The sequence below is a fragment of the Phaseolus vulgaris genome, chromosome 9 (assembly GCF_000499845.2).
Source record: "Phaseolus vulgaris cultivar G19833 chromosome 9, P. vulgaris v2.0, whole genome shotgun sequence".
NCBI lineage: Eukaryota > Viridiplantae > Streptophyta > Magnoliopsida > Fabales > Fabaceae > Phaseolus > Phaseolus vulgaris.
The window spans coordinates 33571956-33594274 of record NC_023751.2 but is presented as its reverse complement, the minus strand read 5'-3'; the positions used below and the strand labels follow the sequence as shown (position 1 = coordinate 33594274).

The following is a 22319-nucleotide window of genomic DNA, read 5'->3' as shown; positions in this document are numbered from 1 at the left end:
AATGCAAGGCTGGATGTAGATAAGATTTTTAGTGAGGCACAATTAAAGATGTGGACATAAGTGCAATATAAATTTAATAAGGCTATCTTTTCTTATTCAAATTGGTGTCTATATCTAAGGATATGTTTGGATATGATTATTAGAACATACACGAAGGGGTGTACATATATTATGAGTGGTAAATCTCTTGCTCAGGTTATTATCATGTTATAATTAGCAACACTAAATCAGGAAGTTGTGAATGTTGGCTTAGATGTTTCTAGTTGCAGTTTATCTTTCATAGCAGGTGTCATAACGAGGCTGAGTTACTTAGGGGTTTCAATGTTTTTTTGTGCAGGAAAGGGGCTAGGAGGAGATTGTACTACAATGAACTACATCATAGTAACATCGTAGTTTGATTATTTGAAAGAGTAACTTATCTTATATAATAGAGTGAATGTTCTATAATAGAGTAACTCATCATAGTTCTATAATAGAGTGAATGTCAAAAAAATCTACCTCTTTTTCATCGTAGTTTGATAATATGTCAGATGAGGTTTTCATCATGAGATAAAGGTTCACGATTTCCTCTACATCATATTTTTGACAATCTAAGTCGTCTTAGTCTTCCTAAGTCGACATAAAAACTTTCTTCACATATTTCTTGAATGAACATCTTTATTTCTCTTGGATTCTATTGGCCTCTGGACATTTTAACCTAAAATGTCCAAGCGTCTCTCACTAAAAAAAGACAACTTGAGATTTCTTGTCTTTAGGCTCTCATTTCTATTATGTCTGGGTCATTCTTCCTCTGAAATTCCCTTTCTTCTCTCACATATTGTGGATTTTGTGAGATATTAAGGAAATTTCATTGCCTATTTTTGATTTTGCATCGTCTTAACACTCTTCTTTAGGGTCTTCCCCCTTGAGTGCTTTAGCGGGTGTGAACTTGGAGCAATGACCCTTGAGAGCAATAGTTTTTTCCTTCTTAATCATGCTACCTTGTTCCAACACTATAGTTCGTGTACCTTTAGTGTGAAAACATGTCAAATACATAAGAAGATAGGGTTGAATTATGTATTTGGTATTTTTAAAATCTTTTCAATAAAAACATTTGATAAACATGAACAAGCAAAGTTTAAGCTAGATGAGTGTATTGTCAATTTGTTTCTCGTTAAAGATACATTTGAGGAAGCTCGTCAGATGCAATTTCAATAGGCATACATATTGTTAAAAAAATTTCAAAACTCGTTTTCATAAAGTTCTTCCTTTGGTTAGTTGCATATAAATAACAAGCAATATGAAAAGATAAGAGATAAAGATTTACACAAATTATTTTTATATTGATTTGTCCAAACTAACCCAAACTAATGTTGCAAGGTACAAAACAAATATTATCTGGACCAAACTACTTATGACTACACAAGAATTATTCTTTGGACATAATTACTCCTAGTTAAACAACAAGTATTTTGTTGATCCAGCCACTCCTAACTAAACAACAGGTACATTTTAGACACAACTACTCATGACTAAGCATGAGTATTTTTGGACCCAACCACTCCGACCTAAACAACTTTGTTAAACAAAGGTTATGATCTAAAAGGTCAAAGGTTTGATAACTAAAAGAGGAATGACGTCCTAAGATAGATACAAGATGACAAACACTCTTTTAGGTTGCTATGAACAGAAATAATGTTCTTGTTCACACACTAAGGGTAAAATATTGTTAAAGATTATAAGAGCCTTAAGAGTTTTTCAATAAGCATAATTCTTCACCTTTCTTCTTCACAAAGATCTTCTTTATATATAGTTGAGAAGAAAAAAAGGATTTTACAAATTCCTTTGGAGCCATTGCAAGATTTTTTCATCATTCATCTTCTTCATCTTATGTTTGACCACATTCAAGCTCATAAATGCATTAAATGTTCTCTATCCAACATTAAATGTATGCGACTTATTGATGCAACTATTTTGATACACGACATCATTTATTAGGCATAAACAAGTGACTTTCTTTCCATCTTCGAGAAAAGCATAAGGCGAGACACAATTGACCGATTTACACAGGATTGACATTCTAGCGTTTTAGAGATGTTGTTTGTGTAGAATAGCTTTAAGCATATTCTTCAATAGATCTTATCTTCAACGCAAGATCCTATTGTAAGAAATGAAGCTTGCACAAATAAAATAAATATTTATAAGTTTGATGTGTAGCATGAAATGTTTCAGACTTTTCATTTATCTAAACTTATCGTTTATAAGAGTAAGCTTATCAAAAAAAAATATACACGCTCTCATCTAAGTTCTTTAGTAAACATGTCTAATTTCCTGACAGTTGTGATGTTTTTCACAAACTTAGCATTTTTTTATCCACAATAAAAATAAATAAATAAATAGGAACCACTTCAAGGGTGGTCTAACCCTTATACATAAATACTTGACAATAAACTCCTATTAGATCGCCTACCTACCAGCTTAGCAAAGGGATTACCAGACCAACACTACCCAACCTTAATGAATCAACCTCATATAAGCCATAAGATTTAAAACCCAACTAGAATACGAGAAATATACAGAACGAGACTTTGCATGAATTCAAAGCCATAATTATGGTAGTGTTTACCAATAAAATATTTTCTTATTTTTAAATAAAAAATTGATTTAATATTTTAATTTAAAGTAAAATTAAGTGAAAATAAAAATTATAAGAGTACGTCGGTTAGCTTAAATTTTTAATCGTTAAAACAATTTATGTTTAGATTATTTAAAGAATAGTTATATTTTGATAACTGCATACCACAGTAAAAAATATAATTCTTAATAATAAAATTGCATAACCGAATGGAAAAAAAAGATCACAATAATTATTTTTCAATTAAAAAGTTCCAACTAGAAAGTGGTTTTGAGAGTAAATATATAATATATAGCTGATACGACGTGATAGTCTCTTAACTCATTTTTCAATAAAAAAAATTATCAGTTGACTCTCACACTTTTCTCTTACTTCTATTCATAACTCTTTTCAATAATAAAATATTATATTTAATTAATAAAAATAAATATAATTTTTTTTTAAATAAAATAATTATATTCTTAGTTGTGATATGGAAGTATAAAAAAAATTGATGATGGGAGAATATCACCTTCCTATTTTAATATAGAAAAAGGTACTGAGAAGTGGATATACTAAAAGAGAAATGGTTTTTTTTCATTTTTAATTTTGAAAATTATTTTAACGTTTTATATTTTATCTATATTTTTATTAAAGAATTTTTTTATTTTTTTATTTATTATAAATATTAATATTTTGACTGAATCCTATAACTCATTGGTTATATCATTTTCATGAACATATGCACTTTTTGCATCACTTTATTAGATTTAAGGAAATAGAAAAAGTCAATTAATTAGCCCCACCAGGAAACAAAATGTTAGCTATAATAGAGTGACAGTCAATTGTTATAATTGAAAGACAACGAGTTGTAGCTAACAAAAGGGTTTATGTCGATCTTCCACTCAAAGCTCATTTTTTCTTCTTCTTTATTTATAACTTGATAACTAAAATTATCCATGGAAATACGCTAACAAAATATCATTATCATTATTCTCACTCTAAATACGTGTAAATAATATCATTAAGAATTTGTTTTAAAATTTAAAGTTTTTTTATAGTTTTATTTTTTATTAGTAAAAAATTGAATAAATTAAAAAGAGTATGTGAGGTGCTTCATCCCATAACCAATTTACCAAAATACATGATGGTATACAGAAACACACCCTTCTCCAAAAATGGATAAGCATGATCCTAACATGGCAGAACTCTTGCAAAATCTAATCCCTATTGGACAAATGTTAGCATGAGAATATGAAAACTCTAAGACAAATACTTTTTCAGTGTCCCACATTGCCACAATTATCATTACGCGTTGGTACCTCTGTTTTTGTTTGAGTCAGACAAAAGAATAAGCAACATATCATATATTAAATTAATTTTTATAGAGATTATACATATATTAGAGATTAAGTAGGATTATAATTTATTTCATTTTCTCGATCTTAAGAAAATTAAGTTGAACTTAAAATTTATTTTTTATTACTTGTTCTCGAACGGATGTTGGAACCTAGAGAACGATTGTCTTGCTCCTCCACTCGGTCGGTCGTTACCTTTCTTAACTTCCAGCTTCACCTTCCTCATCTCGGTCGTCTGGTTACACAGGCTGAGATGATACCTGCAGAAGGCACTCCGACAATCAAGTCAGTGAGGGTGTCGACACTTGGTTGTCAGAGTATTGTATATAATGACGTACCTGATTCTTGGAATCTGCGCTGTTTATATTACCTTAATGGGCCTTCGTTGGTGGGTCGAATTAGGAGGTTGATTCGTGCTTAGGGTTGCGCTAATTGAACAACTCTTAATCATGGGTTAGCCCTGCTGACTTGATCAACCCATTGCTCGTTGTCACGTGTTGTCACGTGACATTCTTATCGTGGTTGAGTGGCCAAATAGTTCGGGATTCTCACCGACTCACTGAATCGTTCGGTCGTACTCGTACATTACTGTATTAAAGTAGTTATTTAGAATTTATTTTAATCGGAATTTATTAATTTTATTAAATCATCTACGATTAATATAAACCAATTTTATAAAGTTTTTTTTTACAAATATTTCCTCTAAATTAGTAAAAAAAAAGGTGAGGAAAATTATAGTAAAAGATTAATAATTTAGGCACAAATTGAGTTAGATGACAAATGGTAATTAATGTTAGTGGTTGAAGTAAGACTCACATTCACTTAAAAACTTACGTTGTTGTAAGTTGGTCCATACATCGTAGCTACTATTTTTAGATATTAAATTAGCTAAAAAAATTATAGATATAGCTTAATTTTTTTGAGAAATACTCATTTAATTTGTTTTACTTATTTTTTAAACACTTTAAGAATATTCTTGATGGAACTCTAGTAATTATTTTATTGAAAAAGTTGGACAACTATTGTAAAGAAGATTGAGCCTATCTCAAAATCCACTTTCCACCTCACTTCCGGAAGTAACAGTCACACTTAACAAAGAAAAAATACAAATACATGTTTCCTTCTTTGTACATAATTGCAAGTAAGGTGTAGGTATAAATATTAATCACACATTTTTTTTCTTCTGAAAGGAATAATTACACATAATTGAATCTCTTTGTAGTTATCTTTCTATCATAGATTAGAATTTATTGAAAATCATCAAATAAACCAGTCTTAACAATTTTCTTACTGATACTATTCATCTTCATCTTCTTCTAATACTGCTACTGCTGCAGAGTTAATTAAGCCCTGAAATGAAAGTAACTCCGGTGGAGGGAATCCACGAGTTTCCGGCAATAAAAGTAGCAACAGTGAATTTCCCAGCCTCTTGCGGCTGAAGAACACGAAATCCCTGCCACTGCACCCTCTTTGCAGTTCCAGCACCAGCTCCTTCATTACCATACTCCGCGAAATACAAATTCTTCAACACAGAGCTTCCATACCCAGGCCACTCCACCCACCCTCTCGCCGCAATGGTATCGTCGATTCTACTCTCCATCACCACCGCTCTCGAATACTCCTTCCAGGGTCTCCCCAGAAACGAACCATACGAGTGCTTCACAGAAGAAAAGTCTGAGGTGGCCGATATGCTGCACTTGTGAATGGAAAAACCGGTGTTCTGGCCGGGGTCAGTTCGGCCGTTGGCCAGAATGACGTTGTAGCTGGATCCACGGGGGCGGCGGAGGAGGATGTTGCAGCGCTGGAAGACGGCGGCGGCGTTGCCGAAGATGAAGTCGATGGTGCCGTAAATGTCGCATTCTGCGTAGAACTGGCGGAGGGCGTGGGCGTAGAGGGTGTCTTGGTACCCAGCTATGCTGCACCGGTAGAGGACGGAACGGTCGGAGGCCATGTTCAGAGCCACCGCTTGTTCGCCTTGTGGGCCCGCGTTGTTCTGGAATCCGATGTCCCGTGCGATGAAGCCATCGCCGGTGATTGCTGCGAGTGGTGGCAAAGTTTTAGTGGTCAATTAATCATTCATTATTTGAGTCTTGTTTTTAATTTGTGTGCTTATAACTAGGTGTATAATCTTTGGGTTAATCTTAAGCATAAATGAAGACAGGGGTAAAGGAATTGTTATTGTTACATGGTATTTATCAAAACGGATTACGAACATTGATTATGTTGGAAGCAGTTAGAGATGTTGATGCATATAAATTCTGATGATGCACTTTTTCTATTACGTTGTGTAATATAATATTAAATGTTCATGCAAATCAGAAAAGAGTCATTGACTTCAGTGTAGAGCATCGATGGTATCGTTGAAAGTTTACTGTTGACGAAGGTGTTGGCATCATCGTATTGAATTCAGACCAGTGAAACCGATTATTCTTCTATTTCCTAGGCCCCTATGCTGTCACTAATCATTCTATTATGACTCCTAAGATTATTGTTAAGAATTTTGAAAAAAAAATATATTTAAGTTACAATTTTAAGATTGTTGCACATTAAATGTATATATTATATTTATATGATTTTTTATTTTTACTTTGAGAGGTGTTGTGAAAGTATTATGTGTATATAAATTCCGTATTTATAGTAAATAATTGGAGCAAATTTACAACTAGCTTAGTATCAACATTACTTGCCTACTTTACACATGACAGAGTTATATGCATGGAGAAGAACACTAGGTAATTAGTTGTCTACAGTATTACTAAATCAATCATCTATTTGTAACAAAGGTTTTTAACATTGTATATTACACGTATGTATATATAGTAAATAATATATATATATATATATATATATATATATATATGGTATATGTAAGTATACTACTAAATTAATCATATATTTTGTAATAAAGATCTTTTATTATTCTATAGTTGCAAAAATTCACATCACCATACAAAAATATTATTAAAGCAATAATGCACAAATACTCCTCCATTATTAGCACACCGTTAAGACTCGTTATTTTTCTCTATATTTTTTTTTATCACGTTATAGTGTATAATATTTTAGTTTTTTCTCTTTTATATTTCTTTATTTTATAGGTGTGGACATGATTGAGCCCATTATTTTCTAAATTATTATATGCCCAAAGTCATTTTCTTAATTACAATGAATAACATTATAAGATATAATTAATAGCCACTGCACAAATAGTACCAAAGTCAATTTTTAAGGATAATAAATTTAGTACGAAATACTTGCTAATGTGGTTTTGTATGATAAAATTGGACATTCAGTCATAAAGTTAGTATGTTTTTTTGGAGTTTTTATAATTATATATGAGAAAAGTGAGAGTTAGAGAGAGGAAATGGATAAGAGAACTCACTAAATGTGGCTGAGTCAGGTAAGATAGAACCCTTGGCAACACTGTCATCTCCAACAATAAGAGTAGAGTATTTTCCATCTCCAACCAAGGTGATACCATCCTTGCTGGTGCGAATCTTCTCCTTATAAATCCCTTCTTTAACATAAATCACAAACCGTTTTCCCGAAGCTGCTTTAATGGCGTCAGAAACTGTCTTGTAGTTTCCTGAACCATCTTGTGCAACTATGGCATTTGCTTTTATGGTGCCTCCTTGAAGCAGTTTACGTCCTTTGGCTGATACCCACTTAGGAAATTCATCTTCCTCTTCATTAGTGCCAACTTTGTGGCTAGCTTTTGTGCTCATATGGTTAACAAGAGCTAATGAGTTGCTTCCCAGTTGAGAAAGAAACTCCATCTTGTTGCACATCCTTTGCATAAGGCCATCTGCAGAGAGTACTGTGGCATGTGCATGTGCATAGTCTTTACAAGATTGTTGGAAAGTTAAGGAAGCACTTAGCCATGTTTGGATGTCATTGTTGTTTCTTCCAGGGGATTTCAGTGCTCTCAGGGATTGGTCTAACCTTTTCAGTGACATGCTCATTAGCTCTTCACAGTAATCTGTGTGTATGATCACAATCAAGAATTAAAAAGACATAACACAATTCATTTCCATCAATATGAATATATCAATATATGTGTGTGTTTTGTTCCAACAATTTCCTTAACGTAAATAGAACAATTCCTAAATAATGCATGCAATGGACAATTTTCAGTATTGTTTGTGTTCATGAACATGAATTAAATGGTCATAATTGTGTTCACAGATTTTCAAAATCACCACAACCACAACTGTGACTGTCTTAATCACACTTTTTCATAATATAAAAAATTACGATAAAACTATAAGATTTATCTCCATAATGAACATGAATGATAACAAAATGAGTTTAAACCAAATACAATTTTCTTGTTACCATAAAAACTGTTTTCTCAGATCAAAATACTAGTTACCTGCAACAACAGAATGAGCTACATGAGCATCAGCAGTCTTGAATTCTGCAAAATATGAACTTGGCAAGTTGGTTTCTAATATGGTTTTGTTGACAAGAGCCAAAATGTTATCAACAGTGTGATTGGATGAACCAGATTGCATCAAGGTTTCAGCACATAGATTGGGATATCTAGTAAGACTGCATTCATTGTGAGCATCAGAAATGGTGAGCCACGACAGTGCCCTTCCTAACACTAAAAGGGTTACCACCAATTGTGGTATTCTCAGTCCCAGATGAAGAAAAAGACAACAATGGCTGATTTTATCCATAATCCTGATTAAAGAATGCTCCTTATTTGATACATTTGAGAGAAAAGGGTTATCTATTTATACTAAGAGAATGGAAGTATAGAACTATAGTAACTTGTCATAATTTCACATCAAATAAATAAAAAGGTTTTACATGAAATTCTGCAACAGATAATCACAAATAACTCATATAATAATGATTTAATTCTTTTTATCCGTATTGTATAATAGTTTATTTGAAACATAATGTAGTCATTCAATCATCATAAAATTAAGGATTAATAATTATATTCAGAATGAGTTTTAATTAATATAAATTTTATGTTGATGTTGCATTAAAACTAATCTTGTTATAATTATATATTAACATTTTCTTGGTTTTTCCAATAGCATGGTTTTGGTTTGGTTGTCTATTAGGCTTGTCAATTGTTGTGGTCTATTCGACCTAAACAGTAAGAGGTTGGCCTAATGCAGCCTGTAATTAATTAGTTAACAAGTATTAGAAATAATTTATTTAAAGATGTGAAAATGATTGTTCTTTTTCGAACAACACGGTTTTCAAAATGTTGATGAAAATTAATAAATAGTTATTTCTATAACAATTATTTATCCAATATTTAGCCATTCATTCAAACGAAATTATTAAAAGTGTTACTTTAATTTATATTTCCTTCATTTTATAAATTATAGTTTGAAAGTATTAAATATTTATTGACTTAATTTAGAAAATAATTCAAATTAATTTATATAAAAATCAAGCAACCTAATTCAGTTAATTAAATAAAGAAAACTCTCTTAAAGTATGATCAATTTCTAAGCGAGCTTTACGAAAATTTGTAATAAAACATAAACATATTTAGCAATTAACTACAAAATTACTCTATTTTTATTATGAAGATTTTGATTTTTTATTAGAAAAAACAAATAAATAATAGAAGCATTTTAGGAATATCTATACAATCAAGTCAACCTAAAATTTCGAACACAAAAACACATAAAACACAATTTCTAAGCAAATCAACAACCATTACAAGAAAATCATTGAATAGAAACTGATTTTAGAAACAAAAAATAATTAGTTTCTATAGTGACGAAATTAGAAACCATTTTAGAGGCTAAAATAATTTTTGTGTTCTAAATTAGTTTATATTATTGTTAAATAGTTTATAAATTGTTATCTAATTAGTTATCAAAGTTTTAACTACCAATTATTTAGATTATAAATTTGGTAGCAAAAACCTTAGTAGTTAATTAGATACTAATTTTGAAACTATTTAACAATAATCGAAACTAATTTTTTTTAGTCTTTAAAATAATCTCTAATTTAATCAACTAATTTTTTTTTTGTTATATCCTCCCATTTTTAAAATTCTTTTAATTTTTATGTTCCATAATTCTCTTACTCCACTACAAGAAAATCATGAAATAGAAACCAATTTTTAGAGACCAAAATAATTAGTTGCAATAGTAACTAAATTAGAGACCATTTTAGAAACTAAAAGAAAAATTGATTTCTAAATTAGTTTTTATTATTGTTAAATAGTTTCTAAATTGGTATTTAATTAGCAACCAAGGTTTTAACCACCAATTATGTAATTTCTAAATTTGGTCTCTAAAACCTTGGTTGCTAATTAGATACCAATTGAGAAACTAGTTAACAATAATAGAAACTAATTTATAAATCATTTTTTTTAGTTTATAAAATAGTTTTTAATTTAATTACTATTACAACTAATTATTTTGGTCTCTAAAAATTAGTTTTTATTTCATGATTTTCTTGAAATGCTCGTGCTAAACCCTGTCTACATACAACTCAAAATCTAAATCTGATTCACAAAACAAATGAAATGATACAATCACTTATAATAAAGACACAAAGCAATATTACATTCATGCCAGAGATAACTCGGAAAAATTTATTTAATAAGGTTTGAAATGTATTTTTTTTTAATTTGAAATGCCTTTTTTAATGTACATGTAAAAAAAATTGAAAAGAGAAGCTAATTACAAACATAAATTATTAAATAAATTTAAATTAAAAGAAAAATATATACAATTTTGACTCACATAGCACAATTCGAATTGCCTTTTATCTATAAAATAAGCCATTTAAAAGCTTGGTAGCAAAGAAAATGACATATCTTTTATGATGTCTATTCCATTGCTTTCCCTCTGCCACTTTTAATAGCTCAGGGACCCTCATTATCTACTTTTCACCACTCTACATAGAGTGCCCTCATATATTAACACCCTAAATAGTATATACACGCACTTCACACTTTAATATATTTATATTTTTTTATTTTTATTTTTTAAATTATTATTATATTACTATAAAGAAACTTTTCTGATCTACGTCTAGAGCCCTGATATATATAACTGTATACGGGTATAGCTGTCGGTGTATGTATACGGGTATAGCTGTCGGTGTATGTTTCAGACTTTCTTCTCAAATTGCTAAATGGAACAATGAAGGGATACATCACTTTTAAGATAAAATTGCTACTGTATGGAACAATGAAGGGATACAATCACTTTTAAGATAATCTTCTATTCATGCATATAATATGAATAACAGAAAAAAAATTAGATCAGGTTTGTGGGGTTTCTATGCTTCAAAATTTAGAATATAATAAATACAAATATTAAATGTTATATCATAAAAATAAACACACATTGCAATATAAAATACTTATCAAGTAATTAATATCTAGAGATAGAGGAATTACTAAAAAATTGCGTTAATACTCACAATTTTAGTTAATAGGGTTAAATATATATATCTTTCCTTTCCATACTATCACATAAAATTGTTTTTTTATCAAAATTTGAAATTTCACTTTATCAACTCATTAGATTAGAAGTAATTAAAATGGACATCAATCTTCAATAAAACAACAATTAATTTTAAAAAATAACAATCATATTCATTCCAATTATTTTATACTATAAATATATGAATGATGTAAAGTTTAAATCAAGAAAAAAAACTCAATATTACATATAATATAGAAAAAAAAACATATTTAATTCTAATTAATATAAGGATTATAAGAAAGTGTTGTTATTATCTTTGTAATGCCATATTTTTATAAATCTACTCAAAATATGGTATTTATAAATGTTATTTAATAATTAAATTATTTTTTACTTCCGTACTTTTTGATTTTCTCCATTTCATGGTGTTCCAAGAAAATCCATTTCCCAAGATCGAAATGAAAATATTGATTGTAACTCTCTGAGGGGGCCATGTTGTCTTGTAAGCAAAAGGGCACTGGGAAGAAAGGAGCATGATGATGACCTTAAACAATAAAGAATGAATATATAATGTCTACAAATGTGGTTGCAGGCAAATTCAGTAACAGGTATACATAAAGTGGAATAGATACACTACTGTATTACGAAGTGCAAGACACTTTTTAAGTGTTCCATCTAATTTAAATAATTTTTTATTGATAAAAAATAAAATTATATTAGAAAAAGTGAATTATTCTCAATGAGGCTTTTAAAAACAACTAACTCAAATAAATTAATTTACGATGTTCAACGGTCAAATTACTAGCTAATTATCTCGGGAATACTAGCGTGGATTATCCTATAATTGTTATTGGTAGCTAGGCTGATTAATTTTTATTTTTTATTGATAATTAATGAATTAAATAAAAATAAAATATTTAAAAAATGTCTAAAAGAGCAAAAACGAATAACACCATAACCAAAAAGGAGCAACATCATACAACCACCAAAGGAAAAAGACAAGGTAGGTATAGTCCCAAAAAAGTGAAATGGCTAGTAAAGAACCAAACAACTTTCGAGTAAGCAAATTAAAACAACACCCCGAAAGCCAACACAAAGAGGCTAAAACAATAACAAAAAGATTAAAACAACACCCCAAAGCCAACACAAAGAGCCTAAAACAATAACAAAAAGATGATGATGCAGTGAAGGAATACAAATCTGTCACACACATCATTTGAGGAGTGAAGGAAAACTACAAACAAAATCAAAATTTAAATTTTGTTTAGTTATACCATGGGTTGTTGATATGATTCCACTAGCCAAATAAAGATGATTCTTTGACATTCTATGGAATCAACTAGAGTTGGAGATAGCTTAGGCACTTTTAATAGAATTGGATCAAGGTTCTATGTTTCAAGAACTCACCAAAACTTGCACCAAACACCAAACTCACATGGAAGTTCCATCTATTGTCAATTGAACCGATTAAAATGTGTAAAAAGGCAAAAACACCGATTAAAAAGCTTAAGAACAGAAATGCACCAAACAAATCAACTAGAATTGAAGAAGAAACAAATAGAAGCAGCTAAGGAAACAAAGAACCAAAGCAAAGCTGGAAATAAACTGAATTGTCGAACAAAAAGGAAGCTAAACATGTTTTAGGAATTTCATATGAACATGAAGATGATAGAAAGAAGAACTTATGGAGATGGAAGACTTGGTTTGGTGATCACGCCACTTGGATGGTGAAGGCTCCAAGATGAGTGAGCTAGTGCCGCCACTTGAGAGAACCAATTGCACTCAAGATAAGACAAGGTGAAGGAGAAGACAAGTTCTCACAAATTCTCTCTCAAATTGAGTAGAGTTTCTCTATTACTAATTTCCAATCTGAATTTTGCAAGAGCCCACACCTCTATTTATAGTGTGAGGGTGCTGGAAAATAGGTGAGAAAATTCAAATAAAACTCATTTGAAATTTCCACAAAAAACAAGTCACATGGGAGGTGTGACCTTTTTCTACTATGACACCTCCTAAAAACTACACCTACACCTACTTTCCTAAGTCACATGGACAATGTGACTTTATTTTACATATTCATACTCCTTTATTTAATATCCACACCTCCTACAAGAGTAAATCAAATGATGCTCTTTTAATGCTTGGCCTTGCCCCTCATGGGATGGACTTGGACTTTTTGGGCCTTGGCCTTCTTGGGCTTGGGCCTCATCTTTATTTTATGTCTTCTTTTAATTTTGAGAAGACTAGAAGGAAGAACTTCAAATGTGAAGGTGAATGATCTCTTCCTTCATTAATAAAAGCCTCCTTTATTTGATTCTCATCAGTTGTTGTGAGTGTAACTTTTATAGATGTGATTGGAAAAGAAACATAGGGTTTTAGTTCTAGTTGTATGATTAGTTTTGTTATATATAATTCTTTTTAACAAGAAATTTATCTTAATTGGTTCAATCCAATTAATTGAGAAAGAGCCAATTTCATGTTATTGTTCTTCTATATTTTTGTTATCTATAATGTGGGAAAAAATCTAAATTATCAAATCAATTTATAATTATATATCCAAATTATCTTACATTAAGTCTATTTAAATAGATTTATTTTAAATTTATATTTTTGGATTTTAAATCCAAATTCATATTTTTGGATTTCAAATTCTTTGCATTTACTTAGATTTGAATTTTAAATTCAATCCATTTACCTAAATTTGGATTGGCTATAAATTGGATAATTTTTGGATTTTAAAAATTCAAATTCAAGGTGTGTCTTGATCATATAAAGTTATGAAATGGTAGATTGAGTCAGACCCAAGTAAGATAGCATTGGGTCGGGCTCAGGTCGAGTTGAGTAGGTTCGGGCACAAATCGAGTTGAGTTGGCCTAGGAGAAGGTCGAGTTGATTCACATTGCACCTAGGTCAAGTCGAGTTAATCTAGACCTATGTCGAATTTAGTCAATCCATGCCTAGGTCAAGTTGATTCGGTTTGGACACACATCGAGTTAAGTTGGCCCACACCCAGGTTGAGTCGGGTTGACCTAGGTTGAGTCGAGTTGACCTAGGTTGAGTTTAGTCAAAGTCATGCCTATCTCAAGTCTAGCTCAGACCCAAGTTGAACCAAGTCAACTCAGGCTCCAAATACATTGAGTCACCCAATTCAAGTCAATTTGGCTTGGACCCAAGTCAAATCAAGTCAGCCTAGGCTTAGGATGAGTCGAGTCAAAATCGACCCAGGCTCAAGTCGAGCCGAGTCAGCTCGGGACCAGTCGAGTTGAGTTAGAGTCAGCTCGAGCTCAAGTATAGCTCACGCCCAAGTTAAACTGATTAAGCTTAGACCCAAGTTTAGTTGAGTTAAAGTCAGCTCGAGCTAAAGTCCAACTCAACCCTAGATCAAGACGACTTAGGTCGAGCCCAAGTCAAGTTGAGTTTAGTCAAAGTTAGCTTTGGCTCAAATATAGCCCAAACCCTTGTTAAGCAAAGTCATTCCGGTCTTAAGTCTAGACAAACAAGGTCAAGTATGGCCAATTCAAGTTGGGCCCCTATTTGATATGAGTTGGATTGGCACTTTGATAAGAAGCAACACTTTAAGGAGGCTTAAGGACAAATCAATGGAGGACAAAGCCATCCAAATGAAGAGCCAAACTCATATACATCATGAGTACCATGTCCTTATCACAAACACTTGGCGGAATTGAAAGGAAAGCAAGAACAAAACAAGAACACAAATAGAAACACAATTGAAATGTGTAAATTGAAAAAACTGGACAGAATTGAAAGAAGAAATGAATCTACCGATTGAAATCATCAAAAGAACAAAATGCACCGATTAAAATTGAAGAACAAAACCTAGAAACAAAATTAACGATTGAAATTGAAGAACAAGATGAAGGAAGATGAATTATGTGATTGAAGCAAGGATTGGGAATGGACACACCACTTGGATGATGAATGTTCCAAGATAAGTGCAGATTTGCCGCCACTTGAATGCTCCCAATGCATCACAAGATAAGACAAGGAAAAGGAGAACTAGTCTCACAATCACTCACAAATGGAGCATAGTAACTTTACTCTATTTTTCCAATCTGAATTTTACAAGAGCACACACCTCTATTTATAACCTTTAGAGGTGCTGAAATGTAAAGCTAATGAATTTCAAATTGGTGCCACCTAGTCATGAAGTAAGTGTGATCCACTTCCTATTTTTAGCACCTCCTAAAATTGTGTATACACCCCCCTAACTATTCACACTCTTTATTTAATATTCACACCTCCTACAACTATACAAAAGTAATTCAAATGATGCTCTTTTATTTAATGCTTGGCCGTGCCCCTCATGGTTTGGACTTGGGCTTTCTTGGGCTTGGCCTTCTTGGGCTTGGGCTTTGGGCTTGGGCCTCATCTTTTGCAAAGACTAATAAGAAGAACTTTAAATGCTTTGGCCCTTGTCCTTTTCTTCTATTGATAACATCTTTTTGATTCTCATCACTATTGGCTTGTGACATCGAGTCTACATCGGGTTGGGCCATGTTCAATCCATTTGGGCAAGGCCTAGGTAGAACCATTTTTAGTGGGCTTGAGTGTAAGTCAAGCCTAGTCGGGTTAGATCTAAGTTTAGGTGGGCCTATGTGGGACCAAGTTGGATTGGGCTAGGTCAGGTCCAGTTGTTGGGCCTATTTTTGACTGAGACACCGACCCATATTAGATTGGGACCATGTTAAGCTAAGTTGAGGCGATTCATGTTAGGTCAAGCTAAGTCGATTTATTCTCAAGTCGAGCTGAGTCGGTCTGACCCCACATTCAATCAAGTTGTTTTGGGCCTAGGTTGGGTCAAATTAATTTCAATATGAAATTCTAAAAAACATGAATTATTTTGGGGTAAAAATATATGGCTAGAACATGGCAAAAAATGGGAAGAGGGAATAGTTCTTCTTAATTTTGGATGCCAATGCCTATTATTGAAGTGACTAGTATAATGTGTTTTATATACTGTGCATGTGGTGTATCACAAATATTATTGTAATATATGTGCATGACCTTTCCTTAATTATTCTCTTGAGCTCTTAGTGTAAACTAACATGCATTAGAGTTATTGGTTAGTGATTCTTTGTTGTTTTTTCATATTTACCTTAACAAAACCCATTTTGATCAAGGAACTATTGTTTATCTCATTAGATGACTTTACCACCTCTTTCAGTTTTTCATCAAGGTTAACCTCAAATTGCAAAAAAATCGAAACAAGAATGACATAAGGAAAACAATAGTCATTTAACCTTACAAATTTTAGCATATGCTCCTTAAAGAAATATATCCAGTTCACCTTGATATTCTTCATTATGCAGTAGACTAGAATCAGATCTTCCTCAAGTAACTGATAAGTGTCATATTTCAATAATATTACTTATTAAAATAAGAGCAGTTATGGGTATTTATTGATAAAAGAATTATAATTTAACCTCTAATTTATGAATTTAAACCGTTTTACATATTTTGTGATTATATTATGAATAAGAACTATTTTTTCCCAAATTTGTGTTAATATCAAGATTTTAGGAAAAATGGAGATGAAAGGGCTAAAGGAGAATATACAAGATAAAAAGGGAAAGCTGGAACGCCTCAACACTCGTCCAAAACCGTCTAAGCTAGAAGCCTTCTAGAGGAACTCGTCTAAGCGAGCTCAATCTCGACCAGGCAAGACTACTCCAGAGAGGTTGGACCTTTTCTTGTTTAACTCGCCCAGGCGAGCCCAATCACGCCCAAACGAGAAGTCACTTAATCGAAACCCGACTAGGTTAAATATGAAGCGTAAGGTGCAACCCTAGACATATTGGGAGAATAGAAGGTGATAGAAATCCGTAGAGGAGACAACCGTCAAGGAGAAACATCCTATATCTACTTTTCTTGTTTTCCATGCTTGTAATGACCAACATGAGTGGCTAATTCTTCCATTTAGGATTGAGAGTAATTTGTTCAAACTCTTATGTATTGAGGTAATATTTAAATATAATATTTTATTATTGATTGATGATTGATATTTTCATTTTATTCGTAAGGCTTATTTACCATGATTTTAATCCTTAGATTTGATTGAAAAGTACTTCTAAGTTTTTGACCTAAATTATATGCTTAACGTATTTGAATGCTAGGAATATATTTGAAATGTTAATTGCTATCAAAATCTAATCTTAAGGATAATGAGTTTTTATAAATATGCGAAAAATCGATATTTAGGAGACTATCTTAATAATTTTATATGCAAGAAATCGAGATAAATAAATTTTATATGGACATCAATATCAAACAAAGGATAAAACATTATTTACTCTTAACCGATAAAAAAAGTATAAGTATCACTACAAGAAAATCATGAAATAGAAACTAATTTTTAGAGACCAAAATAATTAGTTGCAATAGTAACTAAATTATAGACCATTTTAGAAACTAAATAAAAAATTGGTTTCTAAATTAGTTTCTATTATTGTTAAATAGTGTCTAAATTGGTATCTAATTAGCAACCAAGGTTTTAGAGACCAAATTTAGAAACTAAATAATTGGTAGTTAAAACCTTGGTTGCTAATTAGATACCAATTTAGAAACTATTTAACAATAATAGAAACTAATTTAAAAACCAATTTTTTATTTAGTTTCTAAAATGGTTTCTAATTTAGTTACTATTGCAACTAATTATTTTTGTCTCTAAAATTAGTTTCTATTTCATGATTTTCTTATAGTGTATGTTTTGGTATGTTACAATTATAAAATTACTTAATTCATAATATATCAGTTTCAGTTTTGATGGTATAATTGTAATTTTGAATGATTGTAGCTTAATTTAATTTTTAATATATCGTAATTAATTTATACTACAAAATAATAAAATAATTTTTTCATATTTTAAAATTAACTATTAAAATATATTGAATTTTTTTTTTTAATTTTTCTATCTTTACACAATATAAAAAGTAATTTAAATATAATATATTATATTTTGTCGCTGGTCCTTCTAACTTAAGATGAGAAATAAATATAACTTATTCTGTAATATAAAAGAAAACATATATATGTAATTATCTTATTTAAATAATATTTTCGTAGCAAAAAGTAATAATAATATAACAAAATCATATAAAATTTCTTTTTATAATATATTAAAATAAAAATTATATATAATTATTGTTATAATAATAATAAATAATACAATTGGTATAATTTAAAATATTTTTATTATTTTATTTATCTTAGTTATATTTTTCCATTTTGTGCCAAACTTACAATGTTTAATGAAAAGGTCGAAAAAGTAACAACAAAAATTGTTAGAAATCTAAACATAAAATAATAGGACTTCAACTATATATTTTTTATTTTTGTTAATATCGTTGAAGACTCTTTGCTCTTATCTAAATTGCATACACACACAATTAACTTACGAACCCTATGTAGCATAATTAAGTTGAAAAATTCAACTATCGATATGGTTCTATTTAAGGTGGCACAAAAAATAATTATAAATGCAATAATGTCTTTATTTGTAAAACTGTTTCCCTTTTTTTTTGTCTATTTTATTTCTTAGTTCTTAGATACTTGTTCAATTATTTAGAATTCACATCTGTTAGATGTTTACTTCTGATTTGCTACATGGATAAGTCGATTTATGGTCCCATTTTCTCTTGCAGCATTTATATTTTATGTAATAATACTACAAACACATTTGATCGATCCTCTTGAATCATTTATTTGTTTTCATAAGTTATATATCAAACAACAACTAAATTTTACTATACTTGTCGCAAAAGGCTTTGATGATTCTTATCTTTTTGTCTCCTTCGATTGAAATACTTATAAAAAAAAATAAAGAATTGTTTCAAGTGAATGATTGAGTTGAACAAGTTTATTGATATTTTTGTTGATGGATTGTTGAGTGTAACATCCTTAATTTTACCCATATATAATGTAATAAAAGTAAAACAAGCAATATCTAATTACAAATAACATATACTACTTTCTCTTATGTGTATCTCAAAAGAAATATCCCTCTTCATAGGGATTTAATATATATACATCAAAAGTTTTAACAACAAAACAAAACATTTAAATAAAACTATCTCATTCTCCAGCTGTTCACTAAGGAGCTCTATCACCTGAAATCTCATCTGCTCCCATGTAAAACACGATCATCACAGATAAAGAAACAAACACAAACAAATAACAGGATAAGCTATCTATATAAAAAGTTTTGATATAATTTAAATTTCAAATTAATAAACATAATTCATCAATTCTCATATGATTTCTCAAACCATCAAGAGTCTATTACATTCATAAAATTCATCTTTCATATGTCAGACTTTTACTGACTCACAACACATAGACATTTGACTCTATTTCCGGAAGACTCGTGTATTGAAATTAGCATCCAGAGACCTGCACCTGTCATACTACTGTTGTGAAACCCACACAGCCATGCACATAATTATCTCAATATCTCATCATCTCATCATCTTCATATGACAGGGTAAATCCATTTGATATGCTCTGATCAGTTCTTTCAAACCTCAGAATCAGCCAAATGGACCTCCTTCGACTCTCACCAACTGAATAACTTCATCTATTTGATTCCATTATATCAGTAGAGTCAGGATCGTCTCATTCACAGGACACTCACAAATCAATACACCCTAATAACAATCTCAACATGGTATTTCCTTTCCTGAATCACACTTTAACCTCATTACATACATCATTTAACATATCAATGCACCACTCAATCACTTCATATATATAAACTTTCTAAACAATCCAAATATATCTCAAACTTTACTTAAAACACATAATTAATTCCAAATATATGCTCTTTAAATCAATCATCATCTGAAATCACACAACCACTTCTCATCAAACATCTCACTTAAGTAATTCAACCAAAATATTCAAAAAGAATAGTTCAACTCATTTATATTATCATTCAAACACTTTCAATTCTCAATCACAAACAGTTTCAACAAATTATTCCCATAACAGATTCAAAATCAACCATTCCAGTCAATATATTACTTTACTCTTCAAGAGAGACAATCCTGCAAGCAAAAACAATTGGAATTGGTGACCACGTCACCTCCACATCCAGAATCTTCTAACCTAGGGTTTTATTGAACATAATAAGACTAGCTTCCCTTACCTGAACTTTAGTTGATGCTCACTAAGAGCTCCAAATCTACCCAAAAGCTTAAAGGTAATTAACCTGCACCACAGAGTCCTAATCAAAATCTAACTATATAACTAGGACCTTGAGTTAACAGACATTAACCCTAAAGCTAAAAGAGTCACATGTAAAACTCATGTAGACAACCTATCAAGTTCAAAATTTGACTCAAAGAAAAGGGCCAAAAATGAACTTACTCTATTTAGGATTTTGATCGGGCAATCTTGTAGAGTTCATTGGCAGGAGTTCAATGACAGACTCCGATCGTCAAACTGATAACTGAGGATGTCAGAATCATAGAGAGAAGGAGAGGAAAGGAAAAGGGTACAAAAATAAACTTACTCTATCAGAGATTTTGATCGGGCAGTCTTGTAGTCTTGGCTGCCACGAGTCTAATGGCGTACTCTGATCGTCAAACAGATGAACGAGGAAGTCAGAATCTTAGAGAGAAGGGAGAGAAAGGAAAAGGGAAACTTTTATAGAGATGGTGGTTATTTTAAAATGAAACCTGGATAACTGAATTTTCTATTTATATGTCATTTTCATTTTAATAATAAAATATTCAGGTATCATTTAAAATATATCACTTCTACTCTAAGGTTATTTTCTAGATCCTTACATTCTCCCTAACAAGAAAAATTTTCGTCCCCGAAAATTGACTTACCAGAAAAGAGATATGGATAGGTTTCTCTAATGGTTTCTTCTAATTCCCAAGTTGAATCACTAGATTTATCATCCCACACCACCTTCACCATACTGATGGTCTTGCCTCTGAGCTGTTTACTCTGATGGTCTTCAATCCTGACTGGTTTTGCTTCAAAAGACAAGTTATCCTTGATTTGCACATTATCCACTTCCAACACATGACTAGGGTCTGGGATGTACTTCCTTAGCTGTGATACGTGAAAGACATTATGCAGGTTTGCTAATTGAGGAGGTAGAGCAATCTGATAAGCCACTGGACCTATCTTCTTTAGGATCTGATATGGTCCAACAAACTTAGGAGATAACTTCCTTGATTTGATAGCTCGTCCTACACCTTTGGTTGGTGTCACTCTCATGAACACATGATCTCCAGCTGCAAACTCCAAAGGCTTTCTCCTCTTATCTGCATATGATTTCTGCCTACTTTGAGAAGCTTTCATTTTGTCTTGTATCTGTTTCACCTTCTCAGTGGTCTGTTGAATTAACTCTGGCCCAACCAAAACTGTTTCACCATCCTTATACCAACATAAAGGAGTTCTGCATTTCCTCCCATACAAAGCTGCATATGGTGCCATCCCAATACTGGCATGATAACTATTATTATAAGTAAACTCCACCAGAGGCAACATCTCATCCCAACTTCCCAGATGATCCAAGATACATGTCCTCAACAAATCTTCTAAGGATTGGATCGTCCTCTCAGACTGCCCATCTGTTTGAGGATGATATGCAGAGCTCATTCTCAATCTAGTTCCCAAAGAATCTTGTAAACTCTGCCAAAACCGTGAAGTAAACCTAGGATCTCTATCTGAAACAATACTAGAAGGCACCCCATGCAATCTTACAATCTCTTTGATGTACAATTGTGCCAACTTAGTCATAGATATTCTCAAATTAACTGGAAGAAAATGAGCGCTCTTCGTCAGTCGATCAACTATTACCCATACTGCATCATGACCCCTTACTGATCTTGGTAAATGAGTAACGAAATCCATAGCAATGCTATCCCATTTCCACTCAGGAACATCTAACTGTTGTAACAAACCACCAGGTCTCTG

The 22319-nt window shown here is 31.4% G+C and overlaps 1 protein-coding gene across 1 annotated transcript; it reads right to left on the bottom strand.

The window, feature by feature from the left end:
* Positions 1-5100: 5100 nt before the first annotated feature.
* On the bottom strand, positions 5101-8667 carry LOC137822930 (probable pectinesterase/pectinesterase inhibitor 54). Its single transcript, XM_068627956.1, has 3 exons — positions 8324-8667; positions 7334-7930; positions 5101-5988 (listed from the first exon to the last, which is right to left on the bottom strand). The coding sequence occupies exons 1-3, from the start codon at positions 8631-8633 to the stop codon at positions 5291-5293; spliced, it is 1605 nt and encodes a 534-aa protein (XP_068484057.1). The 5' UTR covers positions 8634-8667; the 3' UTR covers positions 5101-5290.
* Positions 8668-22319: the final 13652 nt, after the last annotated feature.